The following is a 25,129-nucleotide window of genomic DNA, read 5'->3' on the forward strand; positions in this document are numbered from 1 at the left end:
CCTTAAACAGTGGAGTGATATTTGCAATTTTCTAGTCCTCCAGCACCATTCCAGGTTCTAGTGATTCTTTAAAGATCATTACTGATGCCTCCATGATCTCTTCAGCTACCTCTTACGGACCCTGGGATGTAAACCAGGTGACTTGTCTACCTTCAGACCTTTTAGCTTCCCAGGCACCTTCAACTTGGTAACAGCAACTGCACTCACTCCCTAACCCTTACCCCCTCTCTAATTTCTGGTATACTGCCACTGCCTTTTACACAGACTGACTCAAAATACTTAAGTTCGTACTCCATTCCTTTGTCCTCCATTACTGCGTCTCCAGTGTCATTATCCAGTGATCCAATGTGCAATCTTGGCTCTTTTTGATACTATTGGTGAGCTTACCTTGACATTTCATCTTTTTTCCTTGTGGGTTTTTTTTGTCGTCTTCTGTTGGTTTTTAAAAGCTTCCGAATACTCTAATTTCCCACTAATTTTTGAAATATTAACTGCCTTCTCTTCCTTTTATGGTGCCATTGACCTCTTTTGTCATCAATGGTTGCCACATCCTCCCTTCAAAATACTACTTCATCTCTGCGATATATCTATTCTGCACCTTCGGAGGTCCCACAGAAACTGGAGCATTTGCTAATCTGCCAGCGTTCCTGCTAGTGTCCCTATCCACTCAACTTCCGTCAGCTCCCCCCTCATGCCTCTGTAATTCCCTTCACTCCATAGTAATACTGATACATCTGATTTTAGGTTCTCCCCCTTAAACCGAAGGGTAAATTCCATCATATTATAATCACTGCCTCCTGGTTCTTTTGCCTTAAGTTTCCTAATCAAATCTGGTTCATTGCATAGCACCCAATCCAAACACAAACGAGAAAAGCTGCAGATGCTGGGAATCTGAGCAATGCACACAGAATGCTGGAGGAACTCAGCAGGCCAGGCAGCATCTAGGAAAAGAGTACTGTTGACACTTCGGTCTGATGCCTTTCGGCAGGACTGGAGTAAAAAGCTGAGGAGTAGATTTAAAGCGTGGAGGGGAGGGGAGAGAGAAATACCAGGTGATCGGTGAAAGCTGGAGGGGGAAGGATGTAGTAAAGAACTGGGATGTTGACTGGTGAAAGAGACAGAAGGCCTTGGACGAAAGAAAAGGGGGGAGGAGCACCAGAGGGAGCCGATGGGCAGGCAAGGGAATAAGGTGAGAGTGAGAAAAGTGGATGGGAAATACTGAAGGGGAGGTGAGGGGCATTACCGGAAGTTTGAGTAATCAATGTTCATGCCTTCAGGCTACCCATGGATATAACCTGTTGTTCTTCTAATCCAAGTGTGGCCTCTAGTTCCTTAACACAGTCTCTAAGAAGCTGCAGCTCAGTGCACCTCATGCAACAGTTGTTATCAATGAGACTGGCGGTCTCCCAAAGTTCCCACATCTCACACAAGGAACATACTGCTACTCCGATACCATTCTCAGCACACTAGCTATGTACTAACAAGGGGGCAAAAAAACTTATTAGAAACTTATTTAGAACCTCTTCCTGTGCTGCTTCAAGCCTCTTCTTGCCCAAGCCTGATGAGTGAAAGCCAGCCCCCTATAACATTGGCCCACTCCAGCAATGGCCACTCTACTTACAGCTCTTTTTATTGGCTCAAATAAGACTTGAAGTTTTTTAAATGGCTTCTGCCCTACAAGATATCACTCTTTCAGAAACTACTTCAAGCAATGACACGCTTGTGACAAGACTTGTTTTCAAATAGCTCCCACCCTATGAGAAGTCGCTCTGTCTCTCTCTGTCTGATAGATTTTTCTGAAAGCAAAGTAGCTGAGAAAGTAAACTGATGAAAATAAGGGCTGAATGAAGATGAGGAAACTACAAATGCCAACAAAATAATATCTGGTATTGTTTATAGCTGGAACACTGTCTTGTACACAATTTGTTGGTTATTTATTGGCCAAAATCTTTATCTTAAAAGGCTTAGAATCTGCTAGAATGTACAAATGATGTAAGAGGTTTAGGACTCCCGTGTTAAAACATTACATCAGAATTATATACTCAGCTGATCATCTTCTTGAGGCATCCACTCTGCTGCTGTATTTCCCAGTGAGTATATTCCCTTGGAATCTGACACCAGTCTAGTGGAGTGGACTAGTGGGGAAAAGCAGCTGTGAAGAGAAAGTAGTGGTAATTCTGGGTTGAGTTGTTCTCCGATCTTAGCAATCCATTTGCCATCATTTCGTCATCACAAGAGGAGACATCATCAGTGCGCTGTTCATTTATGGTGTGTTCTCCAGCTGCGTGATTTTTATATACTTATCAATCAGTTGATAGGCCATCATTATGGAAACTCAATTTTGGTTGCCAAGGTCGAAGAACAACTCAACCCAACCAACAGGCACCTGAGCTACACATTTTCTGAGTTGTTTTCAAAGGTAATTCTGTTGATTTAATCTGAATTAGAAGGGTTTTTGTTTACTAATGTTCCAGTTTTGGTTTTGTTACTGTATTTAAATTCTGTTTTAACCCAAATGCCTGGTCCTTTCCGAGCAGCTAGAAGACAGCTTACTGAAAGAAAATTCTTCTTGAGTTGTATAGGTACAAATGAGTTCAAAGAACCTTGAACTCAGGTGGCTTCCAAGCTCATGTAAGGATAGGTTGTAATAAGACCATGTTTAACATTAAACACGAGGAAATCTGCAGATGCTGGAAATTCAAACAACACACAAAATGCTGGTGAAGCACAGCAGGCCAGGCAGCATCTATAGGGAAAAGCGCTGTCGACGTTTTGGGCAGAGACCCTTCGTCAGGACCAGAAACATCAACAGCGCTTCTCCCTATAGATGCTGCCTGGACTGCTGTGTTCCACCGGCATTTTGTGTGTTTCATAGTTAATATTATATTTGTCCTTGCAAAAGTTGGAATTGCATTAAGGAAACTCAATTTGGATTCTCCTTGTATATACCTCTTAACGCAAATACTGTTTTTCTTTTTTTTTAGTATGTATTGCATCAGGAACAAAGGTGGCATTATTTAACAGACTTCGTTCACAGACTGTCAGCACGCGGTATCTACATGTGGAAGGAGGGAATTTCCATGCCAGTTCACAACAGTGGGGCGCATTTTACATCCATCTATGTTAGTATCTACAGCTATTCTTTGTCCATTTTATTGTGCTTTATTATGAACTTTGTTAAATTTTGGTATCGCCATCTTTATGTAAAATTAAGTCTCCAGTGCAATTTTTTAATATGCTTTAGTGAAGTACTTTGAATGATGAGCTGTATGTTACAAATTGATGGACACACTAATTATGGGTGCTAAACCCTCAACAGTAAAGAACAATTTTGAGTTGACAGCATGATAACATCAGTTAATCAATGAAAAGCTAATTGTCTCTCCCGACTATGATACATAAAGTGTGCATGCCGAGGTATCTTGAAAATGGGAGGTGTTATAGTGAGCCCTCAGGAACTGGCAATGTCAATATATTGATACCATCTACATTCAAAAGTGGAAGATTAAAAATATCATCTGAAGATAGTGGGAAGCAGTCCCCTAAGGATGAACAATTTAGAGGTTAATATTCAGAAAAAAAATGCACTGGAGGTTTGGCTTAGTGAAAAGCAGTCTTCTCTTCAAGTCTGAAACTTATGATTTCAAGTTCCAATCTAGAGACTTGAGCACAGAAATCTTAGATTGACCATCCAGTGCTACAGTATTAGAACTGTTGTTTCCTTAGATGAGCTATCTGATCTGTCAGGTCATTGTAAAGGGGACTGAAAATTATCCATGGCAAATTGACCAATGTTTCTTCAAATTCAACATCACTAAAATAGTGTGATCAGCTGACTGTCATATTGCTCTTAGAAAACTTGCTGTCCATAAATTGGTTGCCACACTTGTATATTATAACAATAAATATATCTTGAAAGTAAGATTTAAATGGAGCATTCAGACATTTAATGTGGAAGACATTTTATTTTAATCATAAAGGGCTGAAAACATCCAATGTCCTGTTAACAAACTAGGATTTTAAGTTAGCTGTACAAGCAGAAGAAGTGATGATTTGGTCATTCAGATTTTCCCTGATTTTCAAATAAGACAATAAGACTGGAGCAGAATTAGGCCATTTTGGCCCATCAAGTCTGCTCCACCATTCCATCATGGTTGATTTATTATCCTTGTCAACCCCATTCTTCTGCATTCTCCCCCTAACTCTGTCGCCCTGATTATTGAAGAACCCATCTACCTCCGCCTTAAGTATACCCAATGACTTGGCCTGCACAGCCACCTGTGGCAATGAATTTAACGGATTCTCTACCCTCTAGCTAAAGAAATTCCTTCTCACCTCTGTTCTATATGGATGTCCCTATATTCCGAAACTGTGCTCTCTGATCTGGACTCTCCCAGTATAGGAAACATCCTTTCCATGTCCACTCAATCTAGGCCTTTCAGTATTCGATGGGTTTCAATGATATCCCCTCCCTCCACCCTAGTTCTTCTAAATTCCAGCAGATACAGGCCCAGGACCATCAGGTGCTTCTTATATGTTAATCCCTTTCATTCGTGGAATCGTTCTCGTGAACCTTGTCTGGAGCCTCTTTCATGCCAGCACATCTTTTCTTAGATAAGGGGCCCAAAAACTGCACACAGTACTCCAAGTGTGGTCTAACCAATGAGTTGTAAAGACTCAGCATTATATCCTTCCTATTGTATTCTAGGCCCCTTGAAATGAATGCCAACATTGCATTTGCCGCCTTTACCGCTGACTCAACCTGCAAGGTAACCATCAGGGATCCTGCATGAGGACTCTGTAAACCCTTTGCACCTCTTTTTTTTTGTATTTTCTTCCCATTTCGAAAATAGTCCACACCTTTACTCCTTTTACCAAAGTGCATAACTATGCACTTCCCTACACTATATTCCATCTGCCGCTTTGCCTATTCTTCCAATCTGTCTGTCTTTCTGCAGACTCTCTGCTTCCTCAACAGTACCTGTTCCTCCACCTATCTTTGTATCATCCACAACCTTGGGCACAATTCCTTCATCCAAATCATTGACGTATAGCATGAAAAGAAGTGGTCGTGACACTGACCTTTGTGGAACACCAGTAGTCACTGGCAGCCAACTGAAAAGGCCCCTTTTTACCACTCTTTGTCTTCTGTCAGTTTGCCAATGCTTTATCCATGTTTGTATGTTTCCTGTAATACCATGGACCTTTATCTTGTTAAACAGCCTCGTGTGTGGCACTTTGTCAAACGCCTTCAGAAAATTCAAATAAACAACATCCACTGACTCTTTGTCTATCTAGCCTGCTATTTCCTCCAAGATTTCCATTTGATGGGTTGGGCAAGATTTCCCCTCAAGGAAGCCATGCTGACTTTGGCCTATTTTATCATGTGCCTCCAAGTACCTGGCAATAGTCCTGAAGGATTTAAAATATCAGATGTAACCCTTTGGTTCAAGATATTTGAATTCTTTTTGGGGAAGTAACAAGGCAAACAGAGTGATTGCATGAAACTCATTTTAAGAAAGTAATATTGCATTTGATAAAGGAATGTTTTGCAAATTTTTAGTTTAGATGACAGAATAAGTGAACTTGGTGCGTTGGATTATCAAAATTTTCATTTGCTAATTATAGAACTTTAGGATTCAGGGACCAATTAGCATAGTTTGAAGATTAGTTTTGGATTGAAATGGAAGAATAAGGAATGAATGGTCATCTTTGAAATTTTACTGGATCACTACAAAATTTACTGGTCGATTTCTGGCCATTTACAGCCCATGTCAATAGCAGGGGGTATTAATGATAAAGACAAGTGGGAGGCAACTACACCCCACTAAAGATACACACACAGGTGAAGGAAGGAAGATGTGTAGGTAAAAAAAAAAGTTCCTGATAATTGAGACTGGCATTCCATTTAGCTGTACTACTGTGGTTCTGGTAAAAGAACAGATGTAAACAAAGTGAGTACAAGAAAGATTCACAAGTTATTCCTGCGATGAAGGCTTGCCCTGTAAGGAGAGATTGAGCTGGGCCTCCCATTTACATACCTTTGGTGTATATAATTATCTGGATAGACAGGGTCTGATTAGGAATAGTCAGCATGGATTTGTGTGTGGAAGGTCATGTTTGACAAATCTTAATGAATTTTTTGAAGAGGTTACGAGGAAAATTGACGAGGGTAAAGCAGTGGATGTTGTCTATGTGGACTTCAGTAAGGCCTTTGACAAGGTTCTGCACAGAAGGTGAGTTAGGAAGGTTCAATCATTAGGTATTGATATTGAAGTAGTAAAATGGATTCAACAGTGGCTGTATGGGAGATGCCAGAGAGTAGTGGTGGATAACTGTTTGTCAGGTTGGAGGCCGGTGATTATTTGTGTGCCTCAGGGATCTGTACTGGGTCCAATGTTGTTTGTCATATACATTAATGATCTGGATGATGGGGTGGTAAATTGGATTAGTAAGTATGCAGATGATACAAAGGTAGGTGGCGTTGTAGATAATGAAGTAGGTTTTCAAAGCTCGCAGAGAGATTTAGGCCAGTTAGAAGAGTGGGCTGAAAGATGGCAGATGGAGTTTAATGCTGATAAGTGTGAGGTGCTACACTTTGGTAGGAATAATCCAAATAGGACATAAATTGTAAATGGTAGGGCATTGAAGAATGCAGTAGAACAGAGTGATCTAGGAATAATGGTGCATTGTTCCCTGAAGATGGAATCTCATGTGGATAGTGTGGTGAAGAAAGCTTTTGGTATGCTGGCCTTTATAAATCAAAGCATTGAGTATAGGAGTTGGGATGTAATGTTAAAATTGTACGAGGCATTGGTAAGGCCAAATTTGGAGTATTGTGTACAGTTCTGGTCACTGAATTATAGGAAACATATCAACAAAATAGAGAGAGTACAGAGAAGATTTACTAGAATGTTACCAGGGTTTCAGCATCTAAGTTGCAGAGAAAGGTTGAACAAGTTAGGTCTTTATTCTTTGGAGCATTGAAGGTTGAGGGGGCGACTTGATAGAAGTATTTAAAATAATGAGGGGGATAGATCAAGTTGATGTGGATAGGCTTTTTCCATTGAGAGTAGGGGAGATTCAAACAAGAGGACATGATTTGAGACTTTGGGGGCAAAAGTTTAACGGTAACAATGAGGGGGAATTTCTTTACTCAGAGTGGTAGCTGTGTGGAACGAGCTTCCAGTAGAAGTGGTAGAGGCAGGTTCGGTATTGTCATTTAAAGTAAAATTGGATGGGTATATGGACAGGAAAGTAATGGAGGGTTATGGGCTAAATGTGGGCCAGTGGGACTAGGTGAGTGTAAGCGTCGGCATGGACTAGAAGGGCCGAGATGGCCTGTTTCCGTGCTGTAATTGTTATATGCTTATATGTTATATGGTTATTTGAGGACAAAAGTCAGCTCATTTGTAAATTATGATGATTGATCTTGTTAGAATTTTAAAGTACTCCATTGATTTCCTATCACTGAAACAGGCCATCATTGCCATATTTGGATGTTCTGCATGTGAGATTTATTACACCCTATCCAGCTGACTTTTTACACTGAAAGTGTGTATTGCTTTGCAAATGTTTATATTCTTCATAATATTTTCAATGAAATCACTGATGTTAACCCTCAGATTCCAGTTCAGTCTCTTATCTCTTTAATATTGGCTTTTGTCCATGAGTGCCTTATAGAGTCTCAACATCATATCCCTGCTCTTATATTCTATACCTCTAGAAATGAATGCCAACATTGCATTTGCCGCCTTCACAACTGACTCAACCTGGACGTTAATCTTTTGGGTATCTTGCACAAGGACTTCCAAGTCCCTTTGCATCTCTGCATTGTGAATTCTCTCTCCATCTAAATAATGGTCTGCCTGTTTATTTCTTCCACCAAAATGCATGACCATGCACTTTTCCACGTTGTATTTCATTTGTCACTTCTTTGCCCATTCCCCTAAACTATCTAAGACTCTCTGCAGGCTCTCTGTTTCCTCAACACTACCCGCTCCTCCACCTATCTTTGTATCATCGGCAAATTTAGCCACAATTCCATTAATACCATAGTCCAAATCATTGAGATACATCGTAAAAAGCAGTAGTCCCAACACCAACCCCTGTGGAACTCCACTGGTGACCGGCAGCGAGCCAGAATAGGATCCCTTTATTCCCACTCTCTGTTTTCTGCCAACCAGCCAGTGCTCCACCCATGCTAGTAACTCCCCTGTAATTTCGTGGGCTCTTAACTTGTTAAGCAGCCTCATGTGCGGCACCTTGTCAAAGGCCTTCTGAATGTCCAAGTACACCACATCTCCTTTGTCTACCCTGCTTGTAATTTCCTCAAAGAATTGCAGTAGGTTTGTCCGGCAGGATTTTCCTTTCAGGAAACCGTACTGACTTTAGCTTATCTTGTCATGTGCCTCCAGGTACTCCAAAATCTCATCTCAAACAATCGATTCCATCAACTTTCCAACCACTAATGTCAGGCTATAGTTTCCTTTCTGCTGCCTCCCACCCTTCTTAAATAGCAGAGTAACATTTGCAATTTTTCAGTTGTCCGGTACGATGCCAGAATTTATTGATTCTTGAAAGATCATTGTTAATGCCTGTGCAATCTCTCCAGCTATTTCCTTCAGAACTTGAGGGTGCATTCCATCAGGTCCAGGAGAATTATCTACCCTCGGTCCATTAAGCTTCCTGAGCACTTTCTCAGTTGGAATTTTCACTGCACAAACTGCACTTCCCTGACACTTTTGAATGTTCGGTGTACTGCAGACATCTTCCACTGTGAAGACTGACGCAAAATACACATTCAGTTCCTCTGCCATCTCTGCATCTCTCATTACAATATCTTCAGCGTCATTTTGTATTGGTCCTATATCTACTCTCTTTTACCTTTTATATACTTAATAAAGCTTTTGGTATCTTCTTTGATATTAGTTACCAGCTTCCTCTCGTAATTCATCTTTTCCTTCCAAATGACCTTAGTTTCCTTCTGCAAGTTTTAAAAGCTCGCCAATCCTCTATCTTCCCACTAGCTGTGGCTTCCTTTTTGCTTTTACTTTGGCTGTGACTTCACTTGTCAGCCACGGTAGTGTCCTCTTCCCTTTGAAAATTTCTTCTTATTTGGAATATATCTCTCTTGTACTTACATCATTTTTCACGGAAACTCCAGCCATTGCTGCTCTGCTGTCGTTCCTGCAAATGTCCCTTTTCAGTCAACTTGGACCAGTTTCCTTCTCATGCCATTGTAATTTCCTTTATTCCGCTGAAATACCGACGCATTGGATTTAATTTTTTTCCCCCTCAAATTTCAATGTGAACTTGATCATATTGTGATCACTGTTACCTAAGGTTTCCTCCACCTTAAGCTCTCATATCACCTCTGGATCATTGCACAACGCCCGGTCCAGCACAGCCGATCCCCAAGTGAGCTTAACAACAAGCTGTTCTAAAAAGTGATCCCTTAGACATTATACAAATTCTTTCTCTTGAGGTCCAGTATTGACCTGGTTTTCCCAATCCACTTTCATGTTAAAATCCCCAACAATTGTCATGACATGCCCAATCCACTTTCTGAAACGCCTTTTCTATCTCCTGCTATAATTTGTAATTCACATCTCGGCTGCTGTTTGGAAGCCAGTATACAACTGCTTTTAGGGTTTTTACCCTTACCATTTCTTAACTCAATCCATAAAGACCTTACACCTTCCAATTCTATGTCATTTCTTTTCAATGATTTAATATTATTTCTTATACACAGAGCCAGACCACCCCCTCTGCCTACTAACCTATCTTTCCGACATACCATATACCCTTGGACATTCAGCTCCCAATGGTAGCCATCCTTTAGTCAAGTTTCAGAGATGGCCACAATGTCATATTTGTGAATCTGTAGCTGAGTTTCAAGATTGCACGCAGCATAAGGGATAAAATGAACAATCAAATACAACACTCTCAGACCAGTATTTCTTGCCTTCTGTTTTAACTGCACCATGCCTCTATTGCTCTGTTACTCATACCGCTGGCTTTGATTAAGCCTCCTCTCCTGCCTGTTCTTTCTATAATCTCTATTGTATGCTATCTTTGATTTATTTCTGTTTTCTCCTTCCTCAGCTCTATCACTCTGATTCCCAACCCCCTGCCAAATTAGCTTAAACCCTAACAGCTCTATTAAATGTGCCCACTAGGATATTGGACCCGTTTGGGTTCAACCCTAACCCTGTCCTCTTTGTACAGGTAGTACCTCCCCCAGAAGAGGCCCCAATGATCCAAGAATCTGAATCCCTGTCCCCTACACCAATCTCTCAGCCATACATTAATACGCCTTATCATGCTAGTCTTGCACTTGCTAGCACATGGCACAGGCAGCAATCCTGAGTTTACTACCCTAGAGGTCCTAAAATGTAGTTAACTCTAGGCTTAACTAACTTTGGAACACTTCTAACTGGCCTTCATTGTTGCACTTGCTGAAATAAGTTCTCAGAATTCTACTTTGTTCTGACATCAGGCCAGGCAGGATCTGTGGAGGTAGAAACAAGGTCAGTGTTTCAGTTAGGTATCTGATGCTGCGCAGTTCTAGCCTTTTGTTTTGAATTATAGTACTAACCTACATTAGCTTCCAGATAAACATTGACTTGATATTTTAAATTTCCATCCTTGTTAAATTCCTTTATAATCTTCGTCTTCCTTGTCTTATTTCTTCCTGCTAACATAACTGTCACTTCTGTACTATCTCAATTTTCTCCTGATGTATATCTTCAAATTTAATCATTTCAACATTGCTAGTCATGCTAGGTTCTGGAGTTCCTTTCCTAGTCTTCTCCTCTTTACCTCTTAGTTTAAAAGATTCCTTTTTCTTTGCCCAAGATCCTGGTAGTCTGTTTTAATGTCTCAATACTCTGTATCATATCTAATATACCTCTCTGGAGTACTACCTTCAGCATTGCATATAACTGCTGTAGAGTCAGAATTAAGGTTTAATATCACTGGCACCTGTTTTGAAATTTGTTGTTTTGCGGAAGCAGGACAATGCAATACATAATAAAAAAACTATTAAAATAAATTTTTAAAAATTAAGTGGTGTAAAAAGAGCAAAAATTGGAAAAAAAAGTGAGATAGTGTTCATGGGTTTATTGTCCATTCAGAAATCTGATGTCAGATGGTTGAAGCTGTTCCTAAAATGTTGATATCTGTACCACCTAGATGGTAGCAATGAGAAGAAGGCATGTCCGGGGGGGGGGTTCATGATGACTGCTGCCTTTTTCAGGCATCGCTTTTAAAGATATCCTTTCTGATAGAGAAATTAATGGCCATGATGGAATTGGCTGAGTTTGCAATTTTCTGCAGCTTTTTCCAGTTGTGCAGTGACCACCCATACCAGATATTGATGCAACTAGTTATTATCTCTCCACAAAACATCTGTAGAAATTTGCAAGAGTCTTTGGTGATGTACCAAGTCTCCTCAAACCCCTAAAGAAATGTCACTGCTGTTGTGTCTTTGTAATTGCATCAATATGTTGGGGCCCTCCCTCGGAGATATTGACACCCAGGAATTGAAACAACTCACCTTTTCTGTTGCTGGTCCCTTGATAAGGACTTGTGTGTTCCCTCAACTTCCCCATCCTGAAGTCCACAATCGATTCTTTGGTCTTACTGATGCTGAGTGTAAGGTTGTTGCAACACCACTCAATCAGTGGATCTGTCTCACTCCTGTATACCTCCTCACCACCATTTGACATTCTGCCAATTATAGTTGTGTCATCAGCGAATTTATACATGGTATTTAAATAAAAACAGGCACTTGCTTATTTTACTAGATTGCGAATGTTAATGGCTAGTTGCCATTTATTGCTCATTAATAATTGGCTTAGGGGGCATTGAATATAAAAATATAAAGTTGTAAAATTGCTCAGCAGGTTAGGCAACTTTAATGGGGAGAGAAGCAGAAAGAGCACTTCAAATCAATGAATCTTTAGGAGAATTTGAGATGATGCACATACAGTGGCATGCAAGAGTTTTGGGCACCCCGGTCAACATTTCTGTTACTGTGGATAGTTAAGTGAGTAGAAGATGAACTGATCTCCAAAAGTCATAAAGTTAAAGATGAAACATTCTTTTCAACATTTCAAGCAAGATTAGTGCATTATTTTTGTTTTGTACAATTTTAGAGTGAAAAAAGGAAAGGAGCACCATGCAAAAGTTTGGGCACCCCAAGAGATTTGAGCTCTCAGATAACTTTTACCAAGGTCTCAGACCTTAATTAGCTTGTTAGGGCTATGACTTGTTAATAGTCATTGTTAGGAAAGGCCAGGTGATGCAAATTTAATAGCTTTATAAATATCCTGACTCCTCAAACCTTGTCCCAACAATCAGTAGCCATGGGCTCCTCTAAGCAGCTGCCCAGCACTCTGAAAATTAAAATAAATGATGCCCACAAAGCAGGAGAAGGCTATAAGAAGATAGCAAAGCATTTTCAGTTAGCTGTTTCCTTATTTCGTAATGTAATTAAGAAATGGCAGTTAACAGAAATGGTAGAGGTCAAGTTGAGGTCTGGAAGACCAAGAAAACGTTCCAAGAGAACTGCTTGTAGGATTGCTAGAAAGGCAAATCAAAACCCCTGATTGACTGCAAAAGACCTTCAGGAAGATTTAGCAGATTTAGAAGAATTAGTGGTGGTGCACTGTGCTACTGTGCAGTGACACCTGCATAAATATAACCTTCATGGAAGAGAAATCAGAAGAAAACCTTTCCTGTGTCCTCACCACAAAATTCAGTGTCAGAAGTTTGCAAAGGAACATCTAAACGAGCCTTGATGCATTTTGGAAACAAGTCCTGTGGACTGATGAAGTTAAAATAGAACTTTTTGGTCGCAATGAGCAAAGGTATGTTTGGAGAAAAAAGGGTGCAGAATTTCATGAAAAGAACACCTCTCCAACTGTTGAGCACGGGGGTGGATCGATCATGTGTTGCAGCCAGTGGCACACTGGTAGAGGGAAGAATGAATTCAAATAGATACCAGCAAATTCTGGAAGCAAACATCACACCGCTAAAAAAGCTAAAGATGAAAAGAGGATCGCTTCTACAACAGGATAATGATCTTAAAATCCACAATGGACGACCTCAAGAAGCGCAAGCTGAAGGTTTTGTCATGGGCCTCACAGTCCCCCAACCTAAACATCATCGAAAATCTGTGGCTAGACCTCAAAAAAGCAGTGAATGCAAGACGGCCCAAGAATCTCACAGAACTAGAAGCCTTTTGCAAGGAAGAATGGGCGAAAATCCCCCAAACAAGAATTGAAAGACTCTTAGCTAGCTACAGAAAGCGTTTACAAGCTGTGATACTTGCCAAAGGGGGTGTTACTAAGTACTGACCATGCAGGGTGCCCAATCTTTTGCTTCAGGTCCTTTTCCTTTTTCGTTGTTCTGAAACTAAAAGATGGAAATAAAAATAATCTTGCTTAAAATATTAAAGTAATGTGTCATCTTTAACTTTATGCCTTTTGGAAATCAGGTCATCTTTTACTCGCTTAGCTATCCACAGTAACAGAAATTTTGACCAGGGGTGCCCAAACTTCTGCATGTCACTGTACATACTGTACATCAACAAGAACCAAGAGGTTGGTGTAGCTACACTGTGTGAAAGTGGGTTTTCCTAAAGAAATTCTGCAAAAGCATTTTTTGTTATCAGCTTTTCTTGTTTTCTTTTGCTTATATTGTTATTGCTATGGCAGTCTGGCTCACCATTTTCCTCCTTTCTTCTGAAATTTTAATTGGTTATTTTCAGCCAGATTACAGATTGTAGCCAAATTTCACTTTTGTATTTAATTGTTTTTTTGCTGATTCCATTTATGGTTACCAAGCGCAGTTTAGAAACTTAATATCATTCCACAAATACTTGGTACATCTTCTCTCAACACCTCCCCCCCCCCCCACCGCACCTGTGTGAAGCTGCTTTCTCTATTCATCCTTTACTCCTTTATCCCTTATTCTGGCCTGTAATAAAGGAAAAATTTGAAAGATGTTGCTAAGCTATAGTTAGTGTTTATCCTTAATATCTTCAGAGCTAGTTTTTACAGATACTTGCATGTCCAGGGCATTCTACAGTCATTGTTGAGGTCCTTTGAATTTGGCCAAATTCTTTTCCAAAAGTGCTTGGTAGATTATTGGTGTATAGGTTTTCTGTTAATTTGTGCCCATCGTGAATGAGTGAATAGCTTATTCTGACAGCGTAATTTTTGAACCAATCTCTCAATCAATTTTTCAAGATTGCAGTACTGGGAATTCTGACAATCAGAATTGTGTTTAATATTACTGACATACAGTATGTCATAAAATTTGCTATTTTATGGCAGCAGTACAGTGCAATACACATAAAATACTATAAATTATAATAAAAATATAAATGTGAATAATATTTGGTGTTATATTTACTAAATAAGTAGTGCAAAAAGAGAGAAAATTAGTGAGGAAGTGTTCATTGTCTGTACAGAAATCTGATGATAGAGGTGAACAAGTTGCTCCTAAAGCATTGAGTGTTTGTCTTTAGGCTCTGGTCCATCCTCTTTGGTACTAATAATAAAAGAGCATGTCCTAGGTGATGGTGATCTGTAATGATAGATGCCACCTTTTTGAAGCATCGCCTTTTGAAGATATCCTTGATGCTGGCGAAGGTAGTGTCTCTGTGATGGAGCTGGCCGAATTTTTCATGGAGCTAGCTTTTTCTGATCCTGTGCCGTGGCCCCTGAGTACCAGATGGTGATGCAACCAGTTTGAATGCTCTGCATGGTACATCTGTAGAAACTTGTTAGTCTTTGGTGACATATCAAATGTCTTTAAACTCGTAATGAAGTATAACTGCTGACATGCCCAGGAAATTGAAACTGCTCACCCTTTCTACTACTGACTGCTCAATAAGGACTAATGTGTTTCCTCAACTTCCCTCCTTAAAGTCCAGTCAATTCCTTTGTCTTACTGACATTGATTGCAAGCTTGTTGTTGCAATACCACTCAACCAGTCAATCTATCTTACTCCTATAAACCTCCTTGTCACTATCTGAGTTTCTGCCAATGATGGTGGTCATTGATAATGGGATGAAGGAGAGAACTCTGCAGTGCTTGATCTTTGTTCTTCATTTAACTATATTGCATCCATGTCTACTGTAAGTACTAGAGAAGGGACAAGCTCTATCGTGATGCAAACTAGGCCCACTACCATGTGTACACTTATGCTCTTCAGGTTCTGCCCAGTTATCTGGCTAGGCCAGTTTACAGCTGGATGGCAGGTGGCAAAGTGCAAACATCAGCTGTTGAGATGAATCTAATAGCCTTTCTCAACTGGAAGCCTAGGATTGGGTTTTGCCTTGATGTGGAAACTGTCAATGATTTTATTAGATTTTTTTAAAAAATGTCCTTGATTCAGATTCAGTTTACTGTCATTTAGAAACCACAAATGCAATGCAGTTAAAAAATGAGACAACATTCCTCCAGAATGATATCACAAAAGCACATGACAAAACAGACTGCACCAGAAAATCCACATAACGTTTGGCAATCCCCAATCCAGAGTCCGGAGAGGCTGCTACATATTAATATCGCGCTACCATCTTAGCGCGTTCCCCGGAAAGGAGCTCTAATCCCACCAGACAGACAAGACCAAAAACTAAAGCTACAAGACCTGCACAAAACCACATATTTACAACGTATAGTTACAACAGTGCAAACAATAGCATAATTGATTAAAAAAAACAGACCATGGGCACAGTAAAAAATAGTCCAAAGATGTAAAAAGACTATAAGTTCAAAAGAAACCACCACACAGTTTCCACAAGTCCTCAGGGTCCCCGCTGGCGGCAGAAGGGAATACCCCCGCTATGGACGGCGCTGCCCAACTCAACCTCGCAGACGCAGCACACAATGAAAGCTCCATCGAACCAAACCTCGCAGACACAGCACACAGTGAAAGCGACCTGATCACAGCAGACTCCGAGTCTGTTGAACCTCCGAGCCTCCGACCATCACCTCCGGCACAGCTTGTCCGAGCACCATCCTCTGCCGAGCATATTAAGACACCCCCGCCAACGGCCATCGGCAATACGACCCCGAGGACTCGGGGCCTGTTCTTTCAAGCAGAGTCCCGGACCTCACAGCAGCAGCAGCAATGAAGAAGGTCTTCCTGGAGACTTCCAGATGTTCCTCTGTGCTCCCACGTCCGTTTTTCATCCGATTATGTTTGTGCACAGCACTCTGCTTCACAAATAACAGCTCTGGATATTTAGACATTTGAAAAAAAATTAGAATTGAATTGCTGAAATGTTAAATTTTGCAAGAAGCTATTAACAAATACTTAAAACTGTGACAAAAAGTAAAAAAAAACTGGCCTTGTACAGAATCCAAATAGTATTGCCATCAAGTCCCAACAAGAATGAACATTGCAGTTGGGGTTCAGAACAAATTGGCAAATTTAGGCTGCCTGAATCTATAGTAGATGATTACAGGTATCTTCTGCATTTCACAGTGGATTCATGTCTAATGCTTCAATGGCCCAAAGCAATGTGTACCTCTTCTCTGGTAAAATTATATAGTTGGTTTTGAAATTATTCAGAGTGCCAGTAATTCTACCATGGAGCTTCTGTCATACTCCTCTAAGTGCCAAAATATTCAAGGCTCCCACACAATTGCAGAAGTTCTAAACTCGCTGGTCAGGTTATGCCACTAAATTAGGGTTCAGCAAATTGTGCATTTGATTGAAAGCTATCAAGTAAGCCAAACTTGTACCTTGTTTGAAATTTAGGTGAATATGAAGTAAAATGTTTCTAAGCAGGAAAATCCTGCCTTGCTATCCATATCTATTCAAACGTTTGTCCTAAAAAGACTTACTGAAAATAGCTAGTTACTGTAATACATTTAACAATAGAATAAGTTGAAAACTATAGACCAAGAAAATAATGCGTGTGTATCGTAATTCTGAGAGAGTTTGACATAATTTATTGATGATATATTGTTGTATAGAGGTATCTTCAACAGGTTGCTTGTTTAAACATGCAAATATCTTGGATTCCAGGTTCATACTGTAAATATTTTTGTTATTTGCAGTGGATGATGAAGAATCAGAGGGTGAAGAATTTACAGTCCGTGATGGATACATTCATTATGGTCAAACGGTGAAGCTTGTGTGCTCTGTTACAGGGATGGCACTCCCTAGACTGGTACAGTGGCATTTATTTGCTTGTCTTTGGCAATCTAGTACTCAAGCATAAAAATTTAATAGTTTGCTTTGTTTGCCATTTTTGTTCTCAAAAGGCAGAGAAATTTCTACTGTGCTGAAGTTATTTAACAGTCCTTTGGTAGTTCACAAGAAGACCTTATTTCTTATTTTAATAATTTGAATCAAGAGCGGTTGATTCAACTCCTCATGCCTCGCACACAATTCATGTCTGATCTTCTGCCTTGGCACCACTTTCATGTACAATCCCAAAATCCCTTAATTGCTTTAATATTGACAAATTTATCTTTCACTTTCTTAATAGTGGCTGTAGCTCTAACGTCTTCTGGGGTGTAGAATTCCCAAGATCACTAACCTCTGAATATGGACACAAAATAGATGCTGGAAACTGAAGCAAAAAACACAAACTGCTTATGGAACTTAACAGATTATGCATATTTTGTTTTGGAGGCAGAGGGATAATTAACATTTCAGGACCAGAAGGGAGATGGAGAGGTGAAAGAGTGAGGAGGAACTGGCAGACAATAAGTGGAGTCAGTTGTTGAGGGAGGAATGATGGGCAGATGGAACCAGTGGGTAGGGGAAAGAAATCCGGTTTGTGTAGGGGTGGTAGTGAAAGACCTGGGCTGAATCATAATCATGGGGTGCAGGTTACTTAAAATTGGAAAATCAATTTTCATAAGGATTGTGGACTCCCCAGGTCTTCTAGTTTGTATTTGGCCTTAGCCTGATGGTGGAGAAGGCTAAGGACAGGCATGTCAGTGGGGGGAGAGGAAACGACATTGAAATAGCCTCCATCTGAGAGCTACATATGGCCATTGTGGATAGAATGGAAGTGATTGGCAAAGCAGTTATCTAGTCTAAGCTTGATCTCACCAATGCAGAGGAGGCACTGAATGTAGTAAACAATCTTAGAGGAGGTGCATATGGATCTCTGCTTTACCTCAAAGAGCATTTAGGGTCTTGGGTAGGGGAAGAAAGGTTGGAAATAAATTTCTTCTAATCCATCTTTTGAATGTTGTTTTGAGATTGATCTGTGATTTTATAATGCCCAGTCAAGGGCAGCGTCATCCTTGTCAGTCCCCCAAAAAAGAAATAATTACATTTCAATAAAATCATACGTCATTCTGTTAAGATCAAGGAAACACTGAGCAGGTCAGGCAGCGTCTGTGAGAAGGCAAAGATTAAGGTTTCAGGTCAAGGATCCTTAGTTGGAATTGAGAGGAAAATAGTTTTAAATTACAGAGAGCACAAGGAACAGATGATGAAATGTAGGCCAGGACTGCAGTGGAAACTTATTGAAGCTGGCAGAGCTTGTTCAGGATGATCCACTGAATTCAGGCACTTGGAGTGAAAGCAGAGAACCAGGAGAACTCTAGTTTTGCACTTTTTAGAAAGGGAATTGAGTTGGGAATTGGATGTCAAGGACTCTGTCAACTGTGGTCAAAGGGAAACCCTTCCTAGGGAAGAAGAATATCTCTAGACAGTAGTGTTGAAAGCATTCTTATTTGGAAAAGCTATGACAGAGAGACGTAGAAGAATGAAATTAGATCCTTGCAGGATGCTGGATAGAAGAGAGTATTGCCAAGGCAGCTGTGGAAGTCTGTGGGACTATCAGCCAGAGCTTGCTGGATTGCCCTTCAGTACTCAGAGTAGCCACCACAGGAATAAAGTTAATGAATTTTTGCTGCACTTGTATCAGATTACATCTTGCAATATGGGCACCAGAATTAACATACAATATTCCTCACTAGGGTTCTAATAATTTGAGTAAGATGCAGACATCTATAAACCACTAGTCACAGACCTCTTAGTCAGAGACTCAACCATTTACTACCACTCTTTGACTTCTCTTGAAGGCAGTGTTTAATCCAGTTTACTACCTCATCTTGAATGCCAAGTGACAGAACCATCTTGATCAACCACCCATGCAGGACTTTGTCAAAGGTCTTGCTAAAGTCTATGTAGATGACATCTACTATCTTGCCTTCATAACCTTTCCTAATAACTTCCTTGGAAAATTCTTTAAGATTGGTTAGATATGACCAACCATGCACAAAGCCATGTTGACTATTCTTAATCAGTCTCTGTACATTAACCGGTGCCTTAGAACAACTTGCCCAGTACTGATGTCAGGCCACCAGCCCATAATATCCTGGCTTAATTTTAGAGCCTTTCTTAAGCAACGAAATAATATTAACCATCCACTAATCCTGCTGCACGTCACCTGTGGCTAAGGATGTTTTAAATATCTATGCGAGGGGACTGCAATTTCTGCAGTAGCCTCCCACAGCGTTTGAGGGAACACCTTGTCAGACCCTGGGAATTTATGCACCCTAATTTGCCTCAAGACAGCAAACACCACCTCCTCTGTAATCTATACACTTCACTACTGCTCTAACTCACTTGTATAGACTCTGTGTCCATCTCTCATCTAAATACAAATGCAAAAGATCCATTTAAACTCTCCCCCATCTCTTTCAGCTCCATGCATAGACGACCACTGTGATCTTACAGAGGACCAATTTTGTCCTTTGCTATCCTTTTGTAATGCTGGCCGATGGTGTATTGGCATCAACACTGAACTTCAAGGCAAATGGCCCCAAGTTCGAATCTGGCCAGCTCCTCACACGCTTCCTATCTGTAATAGGTTAAGCATCAAGCTAGCAACTCAATTAAATGCTACGAAAATGGCAAAAATGCTGCCCAAAGTGCAGAAGGGAATAATAGCAACAAATCCTTTTGTTCTTAATATCTGTAGAAGCCTTTGGGATTCTACTTCACCTTGCAGTTTCATGTCTTTTAGCTCTCTTGGTTTCCTCCTTAAGTGTACTTATGCATCTCTTTTTTTTAAAACCATCTCTCTTAATATCTCTTGAAAACCAAGTATCGCTAAACCTATTAACCTTGCCTCCTGTTACCTTGCCTTTTAGTCTCTGGAAACCTTCTTACAGCCCACATTGCTATTCAAGTTTGTCATGAGTAAATTTGAATGAATTACATTTTATTGCCATGCTAAATCATCAATGTGTACATATTCCTTGATTTGGAAAAGTTTGATTGTGGGACTTCAGAACTTCAACATGTATGTCTTTGATACATCTGATTTTTAGTAGTGCGGTATAATTAGCTGGCCACTCTCTTCCGTAACATGCACTATATTGTAATACCCTCAATGCATTTCACCTGTAATCAGCCAGATTTTACCTGACCAAAGTTTTCTGCCAGGATATCTCTTGCATAGATTGTGAATATCTGGAGCGTAACTCCCATCCCTGTTGCACCCCACTGTCACAGCCTCCCAATCTGAAAATAGCCCATTTTATTCATGTGTAATCTTCATGTGTATTACCCACAGATCTGTGATCTCCAAATCTGTTAAAATTTTGTGTGGTATCTTATCAACGGTGTTCTTAAAAATAGAAATTTGTCACATCAGCTGGTGGCTGTTTATCTATTCTGCAAGTTACAACTTCAAAAAACAAGCTGCTTTCTGAGGCAGGCTCCTTTTAAAATTCATGTTAATTCTTGTCAGTCTAATTATTTTCTAAGTGGCCTGTTAGAACTTTATTTAAGAATTTTCGATGTATTGATGCCCTCCCCCCCATTCATCTTCTGTCAAAGTACTGATAGTTCCCTTGGTCTTCTCCTTTCACCTTACAAGTCTCTGCATTCAACTGATCACCCTCGTGAATGCCAAATGATCTGTAGCTCCCTCGTTTTATTTACCTTTTCTTAATTGAAGAGTTACTTTTGTTTCAAGATTGTTTAATGTCACTTCCTGTACACAAGTGTAAGGAGAATGAAGTAATTGTTACTCCAGATCTAATGCAGCATAAGACACAAAAGATAAAGAACACAATAATAATACTAAATACAAATACTTAAGATGATTTATATACATTGATTATATGCCGATACATGGCAACTGTTCTAGAATTTCAGGAATGTTAGGCAATGACCATAAATGAATCCACTGTTCATTCAAATGCTAACTCCTTCAAAGCCTTTGGATGCAGGTCATTTGGGGCTTGGTGTTTGATCAGATATGGTAATTTTTGTTTTCCAATTTCTCCTTATCCAAGCATGTTCTCAAAAGAAAAGCCAACGGCCTTGAGATTTGTGCTGCATAATGTTATCTAAAATTTAACTAGCATGTGATTTACTTTAACACTGAAGGATGAGAGGGAAACAATACATTAAATTTATTTTCAGGAGATGTTTTGAATAAGATGTTCCAAAATGCTAGTTTTTAAATAATAGGTCTAAACATATTAAATCTGAACTACCACCTGCAGTCATTCATCCATTCCCCTTTTCAATGCCTTATTATCTCTGCAGCTGATCAGCTCTAACAGCCCTAAGGCCTTGATTCTGCAATTGTCCCACAAGCAGTGAGGACCAGGTCTCTTGACATCTCATTCTTGCCCTCAGTACCATCCTCATAACATTCGAAGTCTCATTGATTTGAAACATCAGATGATTAGAAATGCTTAACTATTTGAAATTAATTTGAATAAAATTGAAATGAGTTTAAAAATACCAATAAGAATACTTGTTCTCTTTTATTAAAAGAAATGAAATTAAAATAAACAGATAAAGTAACCTTTATAATGAAGGTCTGTGAATCTATTCAGCATGAATGCTGATATGCTGTATATGCCAAAGCTAAGGCACTGAATGTGATATATTCACTATCTCTGCTTGATAAGTTGTAAAATGTATGTGAGCATTCTGTATCTTAAGGCAGAGTGAGAAGTTGGTGTGCTGACATTTGATCTCCAGTCAGTTCTATAGTTAAAATCATGCAGCATGGAAATTGCCCTCAAGCACAACTGCTCCATGTCGACCTAGACCAGGGGTCGGCAACCTTTACCACTGAAAGAGCCATATGGACCCGCTTCCCACAGAAAAGAAAACACTGGGAGCCACAAAACCCGTTTGACATTTAAAATGAAATAACACTGCATACAACGGTTTTTTTTGCCTTTATGCTATGTATAAACAAACCATAATGTGTTGCATTTATGAAATCGATGAACTCCTGCAGAGCAAATGAAATTACATTTCTGCATGCAACAAAAACATTTTGAACTCCAAAAAAAAGGACATTGGGTTGATGGTTATTACATCGTTAGCCTACCTTGGATCGAAAAATTAAAAGAAATCGCCCACTGGCGGGTGTCAGGCATTGGCAGTGGTGACGTATATTAATAGCGATAAAAACACGTTGTAGCGGTGTGCTACACGCAGCACTAAAATAACGACACGGAGTGGGTAAACTGCAGTCAAAGATAACTTTATTCGAACTACACAGCCTTGCTTTTAAGCCTCTCTCAACCTGCTCCCTGTGGGCGCGGATGCTCCAAAAGACACGTACTCACAAACCCCTGTAGGCTATCACCCTTAGCCGGAACGCTGGCAAATTGTGAGCCGGTTTGGATGTGCCAGGAAATGGGTCACCACAACGTTTTAGTTAGATTGTACAAGATCACCATAATCTTCAAATTTAGAATTACATTTCAAAAACTAACAAACTAACATAAAATACATTTTAATTAAATACTCATAATTTATTTTCCAAAGCCACAGGGAGATGCAGCACAGAGTTGAAACAGTCGCATGCGGCTCCGGAGCCGCGGGTTGCCGACCCCTGACCTAGACAATCTTATCTCTCAGAATCACCCTCTAGTAATTTGTCTACCACAGATTGGACTAGCCAATCTATAGTTTCCAGCTTTGTCTTCGCAGCCCTTTCAAAAAAGGGCACATTAGCTGCCCTCCAGTTTTCCTGCACTTCAGTCGTTGCTCATGTTGAAATATATATATCATACTGACCTCTTGGAATGTCTTTTATAGCTTCCCACACTGCACTTGGATATAACTGATCATGACCCGGACGTATGTTTACCTTGTATTTTAATACATCTTGTGCCTCTTCTGCTGTAATGTGGACTATCCCACTAATTATATCAAGAATGATGTCTTTCCCCATGGTAACAGCAGGAGAAATATTCATTGAGGACCTTGTCCATCTCAAACACCTCCATACAGTGATCTTTACTTTAGTCTTTGAGGGCCCTGTACTCTTTATACCACAGATTTAGTGTGGTATAAAACTAAATAGTTACTGTTTTCCCTTTAATATGCTAAATTTATTCAGATTTTACTTGATCTTTCTTTTGACTACAGACCTGCATCTCTGTAACTCTGGGGGTTTGCTTGATCCCAACTACCTGTACGAGACCTATGGCTCCTTTTTCCTGACAAGGGCTTTAATATCCTTTGTCATCAAGGGTATCCTTCTCCTGTCAGCATTGCTTTTCACTGCAACAGGGGTATTTAGATCTTGAACACTCCATCTCACTTGTAAAAGCTTATCTGTTGCCATACATCCTTATGCTTGCAAACAATCTACTCCAATGAATTTCTGCAAGTTTCTGTTTAATATGGTCAAAATTTGCCATTTTCCAGTTTAGAACTTGTGGACCAGATCTGTCCCATAATTAATTTGAAATTAATAGATCTGTGATCATTGGTCCCAAAGAAACCTCTGACACCTCACTGATTTGTCCTTGCCCATTTTCTAAGAGTATGTCAAGTTTTACCCCTTCCCTATAAGCCTTCTGTATATTGCCTGAAGAAATTTTTCTGAACACACAAATTCGACCCCATCTAAACCCTTGACAGTGTGGCAGTCCTGGTTTTTATTAGGAAAGTTAATATTCCCTACTATGACCACCTATTATTCTTGCAACTTTCTGCAATATTCCTGCATGGCAATTGTCCCTCCAATTGCTATTGGTTATTAGGAGGCACAAGTGATCTTTCCCTTGTGCGCTCAATGGAACCACATGATCATTACGATCTTGCAAAATGCTTAGGTCTTTATCAATGTAGAGCTTCATTCTTAACTTTTTTCAAATATTGAAATTTCTATCAAAGTAGATGACCTCTAACTGTACAAAAAAAAAAGTCCATGCTTAAACCAGTGCATGCTCAGCATTTGAATTACAGAACAAAAAATCTCAAAATGACTTGGCTTGAGGTAAGGGATATTCTTATACCCAAATTATTAGTTGTGCTATCAAGTACTCATTAGTTCAGTCATGGTGTGCAAACTGGTAAATAGCAATCTTATCTCTTTGCAGATTTATTACGAGCAACTCTAAAGGTTTTGTACTTGTAAGCGTTTACCTTTCTGTAATTGATCTGTATTTTTTCATTTATTATAGATGTATTAAATAAGCCAGTAGTTCTACCAGTATTTTGCTTGTGTAAGGAATTTCAAATTTGGATGTAGTTTTAAAAGAGCCATTTTTGTCCTATCTTTGATTACAATAAGCATAGTTTATAGATCTAAGAATCCAGGAAACTTACCTTGAGAATGTTGATCTTTTACAGATAATTCGTAAAGTGGATAAACAAACAGCATTATTAGATGCAGATGATCCAGTATCACAACTCCACAAATGTGCATTTTATCTTAAGGACACTGAAAGGATGTACCTGTGCCTTTCACAAGAAAGAATTATACAATTCCAAGTAAGAAAATATTGATGTAATTCTTGATGACCGTTGGCTGTCTGTAGACTTCTCACAGATATGATTCTGGTTTTGGGAGCCTAAAAAAGTGAAGAAAAATTACCCTCATCATTCCAGTCTTGCAAAATTGTTGTTGTGATTTTGATTACAGAAATTATCCCAATTTTGAACTGCAAGTTGTCCAGAAGAAAAATTGGGTGAGATGGCATTGATTCTAACCTACATCTCAATTGCCAGGTAATGATTCCGCTGCCAACAGCTTCCAAACCATTGCTGGCATGTCTGAGGCAGACTCTCTGTGCAGCACAGCTGGCTGCGAGAGGTGATCAAGCAGTGGGAACTAAGGCAAGGCATGAGGATCACACTGGC

The 25,129-nt window shown here is 39.8% G+C and overlaps 1 protein-coding gene across 2 annotated transcripts in view; it reads left to right on the plus strand.

Moving 5' to 3' along the window:
* The window catches only part of rbpjb (recombination signal binding protein for immunoglobulin kappa J region b), a 132,538-nt gene that overhangs the window by 90,159 nt on the left and 17,250 nt on the right, over positions 1-25,129 (plus strand). For both annotated transcript variants that reach the window (XM_059989001.1, XM_059989002.1), the window contains exons 6-8: positions 2,985-3,122; positions 17,086-17,198; positions 24,620-24,760. In XM_059989001.1, the coding sequence (XP_059844984.1) occupies positions 2,985-3,122; positions 17,086-17,198; positions 24,620-24,760 (392 nt within the window). The remainder of the gene's footprint in view (positions 1-2,984; positions 3,123-17,085; positions 17,199-24,619; positions 24,761-25,129) is intronic.

Source organism: Hypanus sabinus, chromosome 14, assembly GCF_030144855.1.
Source record: "Hypanus sabinus isolate sHypSab1 chromosome 14, sHypSab1.hap1, whole genome shotgun sequence".
Lineage (NCBI taxonomy): Eukaryota > Metazoa > Chordata > Chondrichthyes > Myliobatiformes > Dasyatidae > Hypanus > Hypanus sabinus.